Source organism: Saccopteryx bilineata, chromosome 3, assembly GCF_036850765.1.
Source record: "Saccopteryx bilineata isolate mSacBil1 chromosome 3, mSacBil1_pri_phased_curated, whole genome shotgun sequence".
Lineage (NCBI taxonomy): Eukaryota > Metazoa > Chordata > Mammalia > Chiroptera > Emballonuridae > Saccopteryx > Saccopteryx bilineata.
Window position 1 is genome coordinate 166710464 of NC_089492.1, and position 15179 is coordinate 166725642.

General features: G+C 41.2%; 1 protein-coding gene across 8 annotated transcripts in view; it reads right to left on the reverse strand.

Annotated features, from left to right (window-relative positions):
- The window catches only part of SLC22A15 (solute carrier family 22 member 15), a 73144-nt gene that overhangs the window by 24672 nt on the left and 33293 nt on the right, over positions 1-15179 (reverse strand). For all 8 annotated transcript variants that reach the window (XR_010730383.1, XR_010730385.1, XR_010730384.1 and 5 more), the window contains exons 3-5: positions 9014-9146; positions 7627-7791; positions 4163-4292 (exon numbers count right to left, since the gene is read on the reverse strand). Coding sequence is in view for 5 of the 8 variants with exons in the window: in XM_066268209.1 (XP_066124306.1) it covers positions 4163-4292; positions 7627-7791; positions 9014-9146 (428 nt within the window). In the remaining 3 variants the exon portion in view is untranslated. The remainder of the gene's footprint in view (positions 1-4162; positions 4293-7626; positions 7792-9013; positions 9147-15179) is intronic.

Consider the following 15179-nt stretch of genomic DNA (forward strand, 5'->3'; position numbering starts at 1 on the left):
GGTAAACCATATGCATTTAACTTTAAAGCAAATTTTAATATATAAAATAGCAAAGTAAGTCTATAGTACTAAATAACACAAGTGTTTCATAAAGCAGGGATCAGAATTATGTCTCTGAATCACAGCTAGGTGTTGTCAGAATAACACTGTAGAGATAGTAGGTGTTTTCAGTTCTGGAAAAGCCTCACAAAGAAGATAAAAATCTTTATTATCTCATCAGAAAAAAATTAATTTGTACAAAATGTTTTTGACACAGTGATATATGATTGCAAAGGTAGAGATTATTTTAAGACCACACATAAGATTAAACGGGGTTTATCAAAAATTAGTTACTTTTGGGTAATTACTGTTTCAAATGACTCAAATCAGTTGACACACTGGATTGAATATGTCATGAGGGTATTTCCTGAATCCCCTATGACCTTAAAATAGAAGTTATTTTCTGGTTAACTTTCAGTTACAAAACAACAGTTACTTCCTACTATAGCTACTAAGCACTGAACATTCATATTGGCACTGATATCATCGAACAGTTTCAAGACTTAGACATTACTTATATCTTTCTTCCAGTTCTGCACACATCCTTAGAGGGCTTTTCAAAGACAACTACAGCAGGAACACGGAAACCATGTTTACTAAATACAACATCAAGTACCTTAAGATCTAATTTGATGTTACTGGACTAAAATGAAACTTGTATAAATAAGATGGGATATTTAAGGTTTCAGTAGGCATAGTGAATTGGCAACAAACACTACAGAATTTGGAACTTCCTGGACAGTCTATCACTAACCATATTTTGAGCACTTGCATTTTGTGTCCAGCCATGATATAGGTGCTGAGAGGAAAGGTTATGGAAACAAAAGGCAGGGGCTTGCCCAGGGACTTTTGCTACTGGGGAGAGAATATTCATGTCCAGCATCTAATGTGTTCATGTGTCTGTTACCCAAAGCAGAAACTAAGGCCTTTTATAACATCCCAGAAAACCCTTTTATTTGCTTCTTCATCATTGTTTGGTTATTATCACCTATATACAAGTAAATAATCATGTGAAATATTGTTCTGTTGGAAGTTAGGTCTGCCAATCATCCACTGGATCAGCTGGCCCTACTCACAGATGAGGCTCCACATAAACTACCTATTTAAGTCTAACCATACACAGAACAAATACAAGAAGACTACTGCAATGAATACAGATGGTATACTTATAATAGAAAGTAAGTGAAATACTAGAAAATATACCATAATGACATTTAAAACTGAGGAGGACTGGGAGGGGTGATAAAAAACCAATCAGGAAATAGCCAAAAACTAAGTCATTATCTTTGGGTAATTTAAGTCATTTTCCCCTCCCCTTTAACTTCCCGATGTTTCCAGAATTGTTTTAAAAGTAATAAAAATTACTTTTATAATTTTATTGGTCATTTTTTTAAAGACAGTAGTTGAGAAATATTTAGGCTTTGGAAATTTGACTCCGAGTTAATAAACTTCTTTTCGCTTGGGAAAGGGTTGACTTTGATTATGAAAGCTTAGGACTCGATACTTCTCCACATTTGGAGAAGGCAGCCAAGTCCTCTATAACAAAGACTCACTAGGTTCCAACAGACAGATTTGGGAATAGGAGTCCCAACACATGCAGGCTCTACAGACCAAACAGCAAGACAGGTTTTTAAAAGAAGCAGCAGCAAATTTTGAACATGTTGCCCCCTGCAAGGCTGAGGTCACCTTCAGAAGCAACACTGTTAATTTAACAATGTAGCCTCAGCTCAAAAATGTTCTGTGGATTTCTTAACAAGTTAAAAAAACTTTGCAAATTAAAGGGCACTAATTTATAAAATGTGAAATGAAGGATTTCTAAGCTAGTAATAATGGTGTTACTAAAACAACAAACAAGGTATGACTCTAAAATAATGTGACCCTTTCTTATGTTGCTGATAGCTAATTCCAAATGTTTTTGTGCCAACATTTGCCCACTGGACACAAAGGATCTACTGTGTGTAAGGAGGGCCCTGGGCTTTGGTGCTGGGGGACTGTAACTCAGCAAAGAGCCTGCTGCTGTCAGGGCTCCTGGTGTGTCAGAGACAAGCTCTGGCATGAAGCAAAAACAAGAGGACCACTTGCAGGGGATGGGTTAAGTGTCGTAGGATTCAGAAAAGAAAGCAAATAACTTGCTGGAGGTGTGGTCAGAAAAAGCTCAGCGTGGACAGCGTTTGAACAAACCAGGAAGGCTACTGACTAAGCAAGAGGAAATGGGGAGAAGGATGTTGACAAAGCAGGCGTAGTATTGAGCCAGAGGCCTGGGAACAGACAGGCATGAGGTTCAACTGGGAACCAAGCCGCTCAGCGCACCTGGAACAGAGCACGGGAAATGGGACAAGAGAAAACTAGGGGAGATAAATTGTAGGCCAATTGTGGGAAGCCTCACTTTCTAGGTCTAATGGAATAAATATACATTTCTATTTTACATGCTCCTTTATCTCTATTTCCCTTTTTTTTTTAATTTTTATTTTTTTAGGGTTTTTTTTTTGTATTTTTCTGAAGCTGGAAACGGGGACAGACAGACAGACAGACTCCCGCATGCGCCCAACTGGGATCCACCTGGCACGCCCACCAGGGGCAAAGCTCTGCCCACCAGGGGGCGATGCTCTGCCCCTCCGGGGGGGTCGCTCTGCCAAGACCAGAGCCACTCTAGCGCCTGGGGCAGAGGCCAAAGAGCCATCCCCAGCGCCCGGGCCATCTTTGCTCCAATGGAGCCTTGGCTGCGGGAGGGGAAGAGAGAGACAGAGAGGAAGGGGGGGGGGGTGGAGAAGCAAATGGGTGCTTCTCCTATGTGCCCTGGCCGGGAATCGAACCCGGGTCCCCCGCACGCCAGGCTGACGCTCTACCGCTGAGCCAACCGGCCAGGGCCTCTATTTCCCATTTTTCATGACATGAATTAATTTCCCAGTGAACAGATGTCCCTACTGAGCACTAAGCAGAAACACACTCAGACACGACAGAAGGAAGGCAGCACTGCTTGGCATCCATCCGAGTCGCTCTACTGTTGAGGGGAGATGGGGCCAGGTTAGACTGAGAAATATTCAAAACTAAAATTCCTTTATCTACCAATAAAATTCCTTTATCTACCATTTATTTGCATAAATGCTTATTAATTCAAAGTCTGTACTAGACATCTACTTATTCCAAAAATTTATAATAAAAATATTATAATTTATAATAAAATATTGTTAGTATCCCCTCCTAATAAAATGACCTTATTCCAATTCATATAACTGACATTTATATGGGTTTTAATTTAAATTTATATGAAATTTAATAAACTTGCCATTTTAAGTATAGGTTAACTATTTCTACTATATTCGTTTCTATACCTACTTTTGAACATGAACAAATAGCTGCTAAATTAAAGAGCTATCTAAATAAAAATTCGACTACAGGAGTCCCTCAGTTTCTGGCACAGGAAAAAGCTTGTACCAGTTCCTGAACATTGTATTTATCCCAAAGATTTTCATGATTAAAATTAGAGGCCTGACACCTCAGAAGAAAACCTTTTTTCATAAGTGCATTAAAACTTTTGGTAAAATAGCCCAAGATTGCTGGCTCATCATTTGGCACTTAGAGCATCATGTGTAGCACTATGGGTGAGTCTCTGGTAAACCCTGCCCTGACTAGGAAATCGTCCTTTTTCTGTGTTGGGCCCATGGGCCTTAGCTAAGGATTTCTCCCCTATCTGAGAATCTTCCCACATCTATTTATATTTAAGGTCCTGAAATGTTATTCATTGGTTCGATGAACAGCTGCCACTACATATTACCATGAACAGATTGCTCTACCAAATTGTAATGTCGTCCGCCCAGCCCATGATTGATCCAGTCTAAAGATCTTTAAGTTTAAGGCATCAGGCTAACAACAAATAAGTCCCCAACATCCAATTTGAAGGATAAAATATAGTTTATTCAGAGGTTACTTTAAATGAGGGATACCTGCATTCTGAATTAATTAAGCATCTCTCTTCCCAGAAGCTGCCAAGAATTGGAGTGCTTGTGGGATTTAGTCTTCACCAAAGTCAGTTGGAGGGAATAATGCCGCTCACTGACCCACCTCTTCTTAAGACATTCCTTCTGCGTACTGAATTTAAACTCTATGAGAAAGAACTACTTACAAAGATAAGAGGAAGACCACCATCCCCTGCAGGTTAACCAGCACGGCTAGGGTCCTCCAGGAGCGGATGAAGTACCCCAACAGGGCATACTGGGCGATGCCAACTGCGAAGAAAAGCCCGCCGATCGACCCTGGTTCGGGGACAAGAGACCTGTTACTCGAAAGGCACCGTCAGCGGACCATTCCCAACCCACGTCACTGGGCCACTTCCTTCCTCATGAGATGTCAGTGGGAAAGAGATACCTACACAACTATCGAGCACCAGATGATAAACTAGAAGAGGGGCCAGCAAATGAGGGGAAAGGAGGAAGGACAGATGAAAAATACAAACCACATGTGGTCAAGATGAGTTTGAAGGCTGTGTTGAAATGCTTTCTGCCCTGCACGTTGTACTGACATCTGCCTGATCCCGGGGCTGAGGCTGGGAAATACTTTTTGCTCTATCACAATAAAGTTTTTGGGTCATGAGATTATTGCAATACTGTATTGAGATTTCATTTTCTCACAGATGCTGTCCCTGAAATCCTTATTTGAAATCACAACCTACCTCCCAATTCTCCCTATTGCCTTTCCCTACTTAATTTATCACCATCAGATATGACACTTTGTATTCATATTTTTCTTGTCTGTCTCTCCCAAGTGGAATGTAAGCTCCATGAAGCATGGATTTTTGTCAGCACACTGATAGAAAAAAAAATAAACAAAAAACAAAAAACCTTACAGGATTGTTAAGAATCCTATATTTCTTTAAATAAATGCTGAGATGGGTATTAAACCCACTGGCTTGCCCCAAATACTTGCAAATTCTATATCTCTGTCACATTTCCCATATTGGCTACTATTGCCAATAGTACCAGAAATAGCTACTATTTACTGAGCTTAAATTAAGCCTTTTACATACATTGTCCTAGAATGCAGGGACCATTACTCACCATCTACGGAGTGAGAACTCAACTCAGAGAGATTAGGTGCTGCTGTCTAAGGACATGGAGCTGTGTGTGGCAGGGCCGGGACTCAAACCCTGGTGGCCTCCCTGGAGAGACTGCATTCTGTGCATTCCTCTCTCCTATTGCCCTTCTAGGAAAGGGCTTCTGTGGACATCCCCTAACAATAGACTTTGCTGGTCCTCTCAGCAAAATTTTGTACCAAAACCTTGCAAAACAAATGTTTACTTTTATTCTCGTTATTGGATTATCAAGCTGTAACTAAAAATAATGTCATGTACACTATATATCCTAGTGAGGCAAAGTGGGGATCGAAAGGGCGAGCGGATATGACATCAGGTCAGATCGCTCAGAGCAGGGGGAGTCAACCTTTTTATACCCACCGCCCACTTTTGTATCTCTGTTAGTAGTAAAATTTTCTAACCACCCACTGGTTCCACAGTAATGGTGATTTATAACGTAGGAAAGTAACTTTACTTTATAAAATTTATAAAGCAGAGTTACAGAAAGTTAAAGCATATAAAAATAATTACTTACAAAGTACTTTATGTCAGATTTTCACTAAGTTTGGCAGAATAAATCTTTATAAAACAACTTACTATAGTTAAATCTTGTTATTTATACTTTGGTTGCTCCGCTACTGCCCACCATGAAAGCTGGAGCGCTCCCTAGTGGGCAGTAGGGACCAGGTTGACCACCACTGGCTCAGAGCATGTGGCCCAATAAGCAGGGGAATGGGGCACGTGTGATTTCCCTGGAAATGAAGGATAATCAATAGCTATTACAGGTTTATTACAGTGCATCAGATAGCACCTGCTTTCCATGCATGAACCCTTCTGTCATAGCTCAGAATAGTTCTCAGCATCCATTGATAATAATGTAGGCAAAAAGAGAGTCCACAGGATGAGACCTTTTCGGGGGGACCAAGTTCAAACCCTAGTTCTGCTACAAGCTGCTATGTGATTTTGGGCAAATCACTAAATGCCTCTGAGCGTCAGTTTTCTCATCAGTGAAAGAAAAATGACAATCCTGCTTCGAAAGTTAGTTGTGTTAGTTCCAGATGAAATAATACATGCTACACAAATGTTCATTTATCCTCTAATATGAAATAGCCTGTTATATGTAGTAATCTCCATCCCCAGGAAAAAACATCTAAAAGCCTCCTGGGATGAGTATCTATTACAAAATATTGTTTACCCAGCACACCTTTCTAATTCCAAGTACATCCCTTTCTTCTTCTGGAGAGCTTACACCCTCCTCCCCTTACTTCAACCTTATGGTTCAAGTAGAAGCTGCCAATCAGAGTTCCCCTAACTAACGGGGTGACCCCAGCTGGGCCAGTCAGAGCTTTACCCAGGACTGTAAATACTGGACTTGGTGGTAAATCTGAGAGCTGCTGGGCCCCAGCCCTGACTGAGCAGAGGAAGCTTCTCAGAGAGGACGGGGAACAGAGATGAGAAGTGGCTGACTTCCTGGTTCCAGGCACCTTGCAGGCCCGGCTCTCCTGTGTTTTGGTCATGTTAACCAAATGATTGCCCTTTATCCGCATTCATCAGAGTTGAATCTCTGTCACCACCAGTAAGACTTGGTGTCCACTGGATACAATGGACAAGAGAAAATGATTCAAAGGTTCTAGTTTGATGCCTCTGAAAACTGTAAGAACATTACCATAGATGGCAGTCCCAGAAGCTGATGAAGACTTCTCAGGTGAAAGAAAGCAAACTTTTTTTTTTTTTAATTTAAGAGGCTAATAAGACATTCATATCTAATGTCAAGCAAGAAGTTGCACGTGAATGTCTGGAAATGACAACGGGGGTAAGGTGTAGGGACATGGATGTGGCAAGGCTCTAGGTTATTTGGTTGTAAATTTTAATTTAAAAAAGTAAACATTTCAAATCATGCTTTTGCACTCTGTCATTCTGGAGTACCACAGGTGGTTGTGTAACTGTTTAGGGGCCTGTGGCTATTATTAATGCCTATTTTTCAGATTTCTTTTTTGCTTGTTTTAAATTAATTTCAAGTCTGCTATTCCTGCTCATTCTGTAGTAGCCAACACTAGATTTCAGCAGGTTAGATGACTTTATTTTTGTAAGTGGCACCACTGATCCATCCAGGTTTCAAACATAAGCCACGGAGTTCCCTTGGTTCCTCTTTCCCCTCCCTTCTCGGCTGACTCTTCAGCAAGTCACGTTCCCACTGAAATCCAGCTCCAACACATCCCCATTCCTCCCCCGTCCCCACCTTGACGTTCCATCACCAAGTTTCACAGGATCAACCACAACAGGCCCCTGAATGACCCCTCAATTTCTACCCTAGCTCCTCTGCAATCCATTCACACCCCTACCAGAGTGATCTTTCTGTACGGAAAATGACTCATTCACAGTCAGACAGAACAAACTCAGGAAAGCAAATCTAATAGTTGGACAGATCACTTGAAGTCCAAGTGCATTTTTAGACTATGGTTCGCTACAGTTTTCAGGAGCAGCTCACCACCTCCACATCCACATGGATTTAAGCGTACCTGCGAGTGCCCAGTAGGCGGTGCCCACACATTCGTTCAGCAGGACAAAGGCCACCAGCGACATCCCTCCATTCATCACGCCCACCAGGAAGCGAGTTATTGCAAAGAACTCATAAGAAGGGGAAAACCCATTTGCAATAGCAAATAAGATGTCAAGGGCAAAACCTAGAAAGAGAGAAACAGTATTCAATAATCCAGAGACAAAGCAGCATTTGACAGAAGTAATAAATTATATTCATTAGTTTGTAAACTTGAATCTATAAATATAAATTTTCTGAAAATTTTATTTTAAAAAAGGTTCCTCTTAAAAACTATAAACAAAAATTGTTTTCTTTCTTTGTTACAAGTTGATATCTGTCAATCATACATGGTTTTCAATTATTCACAAAAATGCTGAAAATTAAAAAAATCCTAGCTCACTCAGCTCAGCAAGAGAACTATGCGAAGTCCTATAGCGCTCATTTGAAATAAGTCAACAACACAAGATAGGAGACAGATCTCAACCTCTGTTCTCCTTAAAAATATGGCAGAAATGAGAAACTAGGGGCTGCAGAAAGCAACCTCATCTCTGATAAGCTTACCATGCAAACATCTGCCATGCGGTCATGTGACAAAGCTTGGCCAGAATCAACTCTAGCTGCAGTCCAGCTACCTGCCCATGTAGTAAAAACCAGCTCTGTGTCCACATGGCAAGTTCCTGGGAGCCTTACGGTAAGAGTCCCCAGACTATTTCCCTGAGCGCTTTAGGGGAAGCCATTCTCCTGTTCAGTTCATGAGCATTCTGATGAGCGATTTTCAACCTTTTTCATCTCAGGGCACACGTACACTAATTACTGAAATCCTATGGCACACACAACATATATTTTTTGCTGATCTGACAAAAACAATAAGCAAAATTCTGATTCATTCACACTGGACAGCTATTGTGTTGATGTTGTCATTTTTTTATTTGATAATTAAAGAGATAAGAGGTCAGTGCCCCTGACTAAATAGTCAGGTATTGCAGGGCTTTTTTTCCCATTTACTCAATTTTATTATTAATATATAGTCTCAACATACTAATAGAATAACAGTACTATTTATCCAAAAAGATATTATGTCTACTTTCTAGGATATTTTCTAAATCCTTTATCATTTCAGCTGCTATTGCAGGTATTGCATGCTTTAAAAATCCTTGCATCACACCAGTTGAAAATCACTGCTTGCCCTGGCCAGATAGCTCAGTTGGTTAGAGCATCATCCCAAAGTGCAGAGGTTGTCAGTTTAATCCCCAGTCAGGGCACATACACATGTTCCTGTCTCTCTCTTGCTCTCTCACTTCCTTGCTCTAAAATCGATAAAATAAACATTAAAAAAAAGAAAGAAAATCGCTGCTCTAATGGATTACCTGTGAGATAGACCTTTTTTCTCCCGAAGCGATCCGAAAGCTGACCAAAAGTGATCACACCCACAAACACACCGCTGAAGAAGAAAGAGCTTGCTGCACTGACTTTGTAAGATCTGTTGGCAATTAAAAACCACTAAGGGAAGGAAAAACAAAAGAGAGACATTTAGGTCACTGAAAAGATGGATGAATTGAGTTAGCTATTAAAAAAGCAAATGTATGACAAAACTTGTATACCTGAATTTCTAAACCACATTACCCATGATTATCCAGAGTTCAGTGGAGCATCCATGTTGGATGACACCCAAGAAGGTCATCTTCAGAAACACTGGAAATTGTTATTATTATCATGTGCTCCCACAATACTCTCTACACATCTCATCACTGCACTGAACAGTGTTCAGTAAGTAGCTTATTACTTACGCTTCTGTTGACTATGTTCTTCATACTAAGCCCCTGCATTTCTACTTCCCTGACACCTAACATACTACATGACATATAGAATAAATAAATAAATAAATAAATGTTCTTTTTCTCCAATAGCATGTGTTTCAAATCCCTTGAATACTTTTCTCAAAAAAAAATATTGATATTAAACATATAATTACCATGTAACCCAGTGATTTCATTTCTTGGGTATATACACAAAACAATTGAAAGCAGGGATTCAAACAGATATTTGTACACTAATGTTTGTAGCAGCATTATTCACAATGGGCAAAATGTGGAACCAACCCAAATGTCCATGGACAGATGAACAGACAAGGAAAGTATCATATATTCATACAATGGAATATTATACAGCCTTAAAAGGGTATAAATTTCTGACAATCTACTATATGGATGAACCTTGAGGACATCATGCTAAGTAAAATAAGACTGTCAAACAAAAACAGTTTGGAGGTTTTGCTAGAAATAAGTGATAAAGATTTAATCATATAGCTAGATAAAAACCCAAAAGTAGTCCAAAAAAGAAAGAAAAGTTAGAAGTTCTTATAGTAAAATGTACATTCTTGAGAATTAGGAGTTGTGCGTGCTTAGCCCTAAGATTGGTCCGGCATGGTTATCAGCCAGATGACAGGTGGTCAGGATGGCAGACACCAGATGGATGTAAAAGAGTACTTCAAGGGGTAATCAGATGGCTTGGATACGTGGGTCCAGAGGGTAATTAGGTTATTTGGAGGTGCAGATGCATATCCAGGCATAGACATCAGACTGTAAAGTTCAAAAGAGTTTAAGTTTCCAGGCTAGTTAGAACAAGAAGAGAATCTTTCCTCATTCCTTAACCTTCATAATGTTACCATTTGAGCAGCTTAGTCAAGTGACTCCATTTAAATATTCCCTGTCTTCACTTGCCTCATACATAAATGGGACATAAATTGTATGATTCTATTGAGTGTGTAAAAAATATAAACAGAGCCACTTTGCAATCAAGTTGGAGCTGCCATCCAGAGGAACTTCCTTGTAAATCTTACTCCTCAAACCTTTGCAATTTGAGGCAAAATAACGTTTGGACTGGGTCTAAAACAGCACCATATCCTAAACAACTGTTTGTTATGATTACCAGACAGAAAATTGAAGGTATTCTTTGGAATGAGCATCACTTCAAAGAGCATCACTTTATAGCTTATCTCCACCTATAGAAATGCCTTCCTTAGCTTATTAACATTCATAGAAATTCCTTTCGTATATGCATGTAACCATTCCCCTCGCCTTTGTCATAAATATCCCTTTCCTTCCCCTCCTAATCAGAGCACTATTTGAGTTTTTGCCTGAATTAACGCTTTGAGAATAACTATTATTTTGGATTTCAAATAAATGCTAAATGCTTGTGTGATGTGATTTATAATAAGAAGTGTGTTCTTGGTCTTCACCCACTGTTCCTGGCACATAGCTTCAAGTCCTTGTCCTTTCCTAGATAAAAGCCATAGGGGCATCTTTTGTTATAATATTTAGTTTTGTTCCTGGTTCCTGAAAAGCTTCGGAGCAATTAAGGTGACAAAGAGGTCTGCGGCCTGGCTGGTTGGCTCAGTGGTAAAGCATCAGCCCAGAATGTGGATGTTCCAGATTCGACTTCTGGACAGGGCACACAGGAGAAGTGACCATCTGCTTCTCTACCCCTCCCCCTCCCCTTCTCTCTCTCTCTTTCTTTCTTTCTTTCTTTCTTTCTTTCTTTCTTTCTTTCTTTCTCTTTCTCTCTCTCTCTCTTCCCCTCCTTCAGCCATGGCTCAATTATCTCCAGCGAATTGGCCTCAGATGTTGAGGATGGTTCTGTGGCCTCCACCTCAAGCACTAAAAAAAAAAAAAAAAAAAGAAAAGAAAGAAAGAAAAAAATGGCTCTGTTGCTGAGTGATGGAGCAACAGGCAGAGCATCGCCCCCTAGTGGGCTTGCTGGGTGGACCCCGGATGGGCTCATGAGAGAGTCTGTCCCCTCCTCTCATTTAAAAAATTTTTTAAAAAAGAAGGTCTGGTTATTTATAATGTTGTAAGGTACCAAAGGCAACAGAATTAATATTAATATTTTAGGAAGCTTAAAGAACATTTTATTAATTTGGGCTAGGCATGCAGAAAGATTTTTTAAGTGTGACTTCTATGCTTCTGTGATTAGCATCAAAACTAAGATGGCTGATAGCATTGTGTTGTAAATGCAGAAGAGGAAGAAGACTTGGATTCTCTGACCTTCCCCCATACCTATGGGGAAATAGGTGAATAGCTAGCCAGGTGTAGGGAGAGAAAAAATTAAATTAAACCTTTTCTTATACTAATGGACCATTTATAGGCATTTGTTCCCATGGAAACTACCTCTCCCCTCTTGAAAGCATGTAGTTAATGCATGTATCTCTAACCAAAAGGAATAGCCTTACATCATGATGTCAGGTTATTTCCCCACCCATGTATAATTAACGGTATATAACCAACCCCTAGAATATTAATGACACACACGATTTGGGACTTTGGAACTGCCCCGTGTAAGATATGTGCAGCCAACATATTTAATAAATTTCCTGCTTTAATAAAACTTTTCAAAAAATGTATTTGGACTACGTGCCTCTACTAAAACCTGCAAAATTGTGGATTGGGTACTTTACAACAACAAGCACCTGTCAACCACACCTGAGTATGTTAATGAGGTGACTTTTGGAAGCCTCTTAGATAGGAGTTGCCAGGCCAACCAAAAACAGTGCTTTCAGAGTTGGAACTTTCAGCCCTACCTGTTAGGTTTCCAGGGAGGGGAGAGAGGCTGGAGGTTGAATCAATAGCTATTTTAATCAAGCATGCCTATATAATTAAGCCTCCATAAAAACCCAAAAGGATGGGTGTAAAGCTGTAGCCACGGCCACCATCACAGCCGCCTGGCCCATGCAGGTTCACACTTGATTCGGACAGATGAGAATGAAACAATGGAGCCAAGAACTGGTTGGACCATTAGCTTTAATCCTAGCTTGCACCCGGTGGGCAAGTAAACACACACTAGGCTCCAAAACCCACTCATTCAGCGCTCACAAAGCCACTGACTTATCCGAGTTTCCTAGAATCAAAGGTTTCTACCTCACCAGCCTTATTCACCTCTGTTCCCTATCTCCTTCTCTCTGCACAAACTCTGCACTAATTGGTTTCTCACTCAGCACTCCGCCATCTTGGCTGCTTCTCCTCTCCTCCACGTGGCCTTTCTCTGCTCTCCTCTCTAATGCTAATCTCAGGAACCGAGAGAGCAAGCTCCGGTCTGCCCCACTTTATAGTGTAGAAATCAAAACCTTTAATCCAATATACAAACAAGCAAGTCTCTGATACAAAGTCACTTATCTGAGGCATAATGGGATTCCTCATGAGAGTGCACCACCCCACATCATGCAACAGTTAAGGGAGTGGGGGAAAGCTTAGTCTTAAAACTAAGCCTTAGGCTATAACGACCCTGCCTGCTTACAGCCTGTCCCCCACATTCAATGCAAACTATAAGCGAGCAAACATATATCATACTTACAAACTTATTTGACCAACAATGGGATTCAGAAAGCTTCCAAGTTGGTGAACATGTAGAGGTGCAGGGCGCTGGCACACCGAGAGAGAGCAGAGGAGCTCTGTGCCCTCTTCCCACACCTTGCCCTGGGCATCTCTTCCCTCTGGCTGTTTCTGAGTTACATCCTTCTATAATAAACCAGTAATCTAGTAACATGTTTTTCCTAAATTCTATGAACTTCTCTAGCAAAAGAATCTAACCCAAGGAATAAATTGTGGGAATCTCTGATATACTGTCAGTCGATCACAAGCACAGGTAACAACTAGGATTTTTGACTGGTGTCTGAAGGGGGTGGAGGGCACAGTCTTGTGGGACTGAACCCTTATCCTGTGGGATCTAATGTCAACACCGAGCAGTGTCAGAACTGACTTGAATGGGAGGACACCCAGCTGGTGTGGCAGAACTGCCTGATGTGAAACACCCCCTGCCCCCCCCCACACACACACATTTGGTGATGTCAATGTAAGAAATATCCAAATCTGTAGCGAATGTTTATGTGTTTATTTGAGCCAAACTGACAATTGCCAGGAAGCAAATCTCAATGGATTGAGAAAATGCTCTGGAAAATGGTGGTTTTACAACTTATTGTATGGATCAGAATCAAAGAGGAAGACATAGGGGGTTAAGTGAGAGATTAGTGGGATGGGAGAAAGCAAAGGAGGAATCTCTGGAATTCAATAAAAAATAGAATAGACTCATGGTGAGTACAGGGTAGTTAACAGTAAACAATTAACATGACAACAAGGCAATGAGGGATTTGTGTCTCCTGCTCTGGTGCAGTGATTGTGCCCTGAGGGGTCAAGCCCTGGGCAGAAGTAGCGGGCAGTAGAGGAGACTGGAGTGTTTCTCCTTTAGCTGGAGTGGGCAGATCCACTGAGACAGAAAGGAGAACAGGGTTCCCAGGGGCTGGGAGAGTGGGGAGTTTCTGTGCCACGGGTACCAGTTTCAGGGTGGGAGGATGAAGTAGTGCAGAGGGTGGTGGTGATGGCCGCAGTGTGAATGGGCTTCATGCTGCTGCACTGTGCAGCCAGAAAAGGGGCCACATGCCAGACCTGGCAAGCTCAGGGAGGCCTGCGTGGCAGGTCCTACAAACTCAGAGACACAGAGTGACCACATAGGGTGGTCTGAACATAAAAATCCCTAACTAAAAGCAAGTAATAGTGCACAGCCACATCCTAGGCCTGTAGATTCTTTAAGGTCAATCTTTGCCTTAAGTAAGCCTGCCTGCTGTCTTTTTGCAGCTAAGATAATATATCCTTGCAATGTCGCAGTACTCCCCTTTCTCCAGGCCACTCAGGGCACATTCTCCCCCCAGTACACAGAGCCCAGACCACAGAAGCCTCACTGTTATCTTGTTCCCCCAATGCTGAAAGTATTCATTGTTACCCATCCTGTACCCACCAATGTAAAAATATTTGTCTCTCCATTTTACTCTTTATCCAGTCCCAGAGATTTCCCTGCTTTGCTTTCTCCTGCCTCCCTAACCCCTCCCCTGAATGTCTCCCCGTTTGATTCTAATGTATAAAATAAACTGCAAAGCTGCCACTCACTCTCTGGAGGGTTTTCTCAATCCATTGAGATTCGCTTCCTGGCAATTGTCATCAGTTTGGCTCAGATAAACTCAAAACAGTTCTCTACAGGTTTGGATGTTTCTTACATCAGCAATTGTATCCTGAAAAATGGTGAATATGGTACATTATCATAATGAAAACATCCCTTGAGTACTATTATCTTCTATTTTAGGGAAACTTAAAACTTAAAGAGAAAGTAATCATCCTCTGCTTAAAATGCCATTATCTAAGCCCTGTCTAGTGACGTGGTTACACAGGTAAACATCAACCCATGTCATACAGGCAGCCTCAGAGAACTAAGAGAACGCTCATTCTCCGCCTCACGGCCCATTTCCAAGATGCAGCAAAGATGGGTTGTGAAAGCCCCTACTCGAACGCTTGCAAGGAGGTACCCCCTTCACTTTTCAGGCCACTCCTTTCCTATGAGGTTTTGACCACTGGTCACTATGGGCTCAAGCAATTGGACTTCTCTCCTTCCTTTGCATGTCCTGTGAGATTGAATCTATGAAGATCTTGATGTGATGGCTCTGTACATCCCTGGGCAACAGCAACAGATCAGGCACCGGAAAAGAAACAGGGA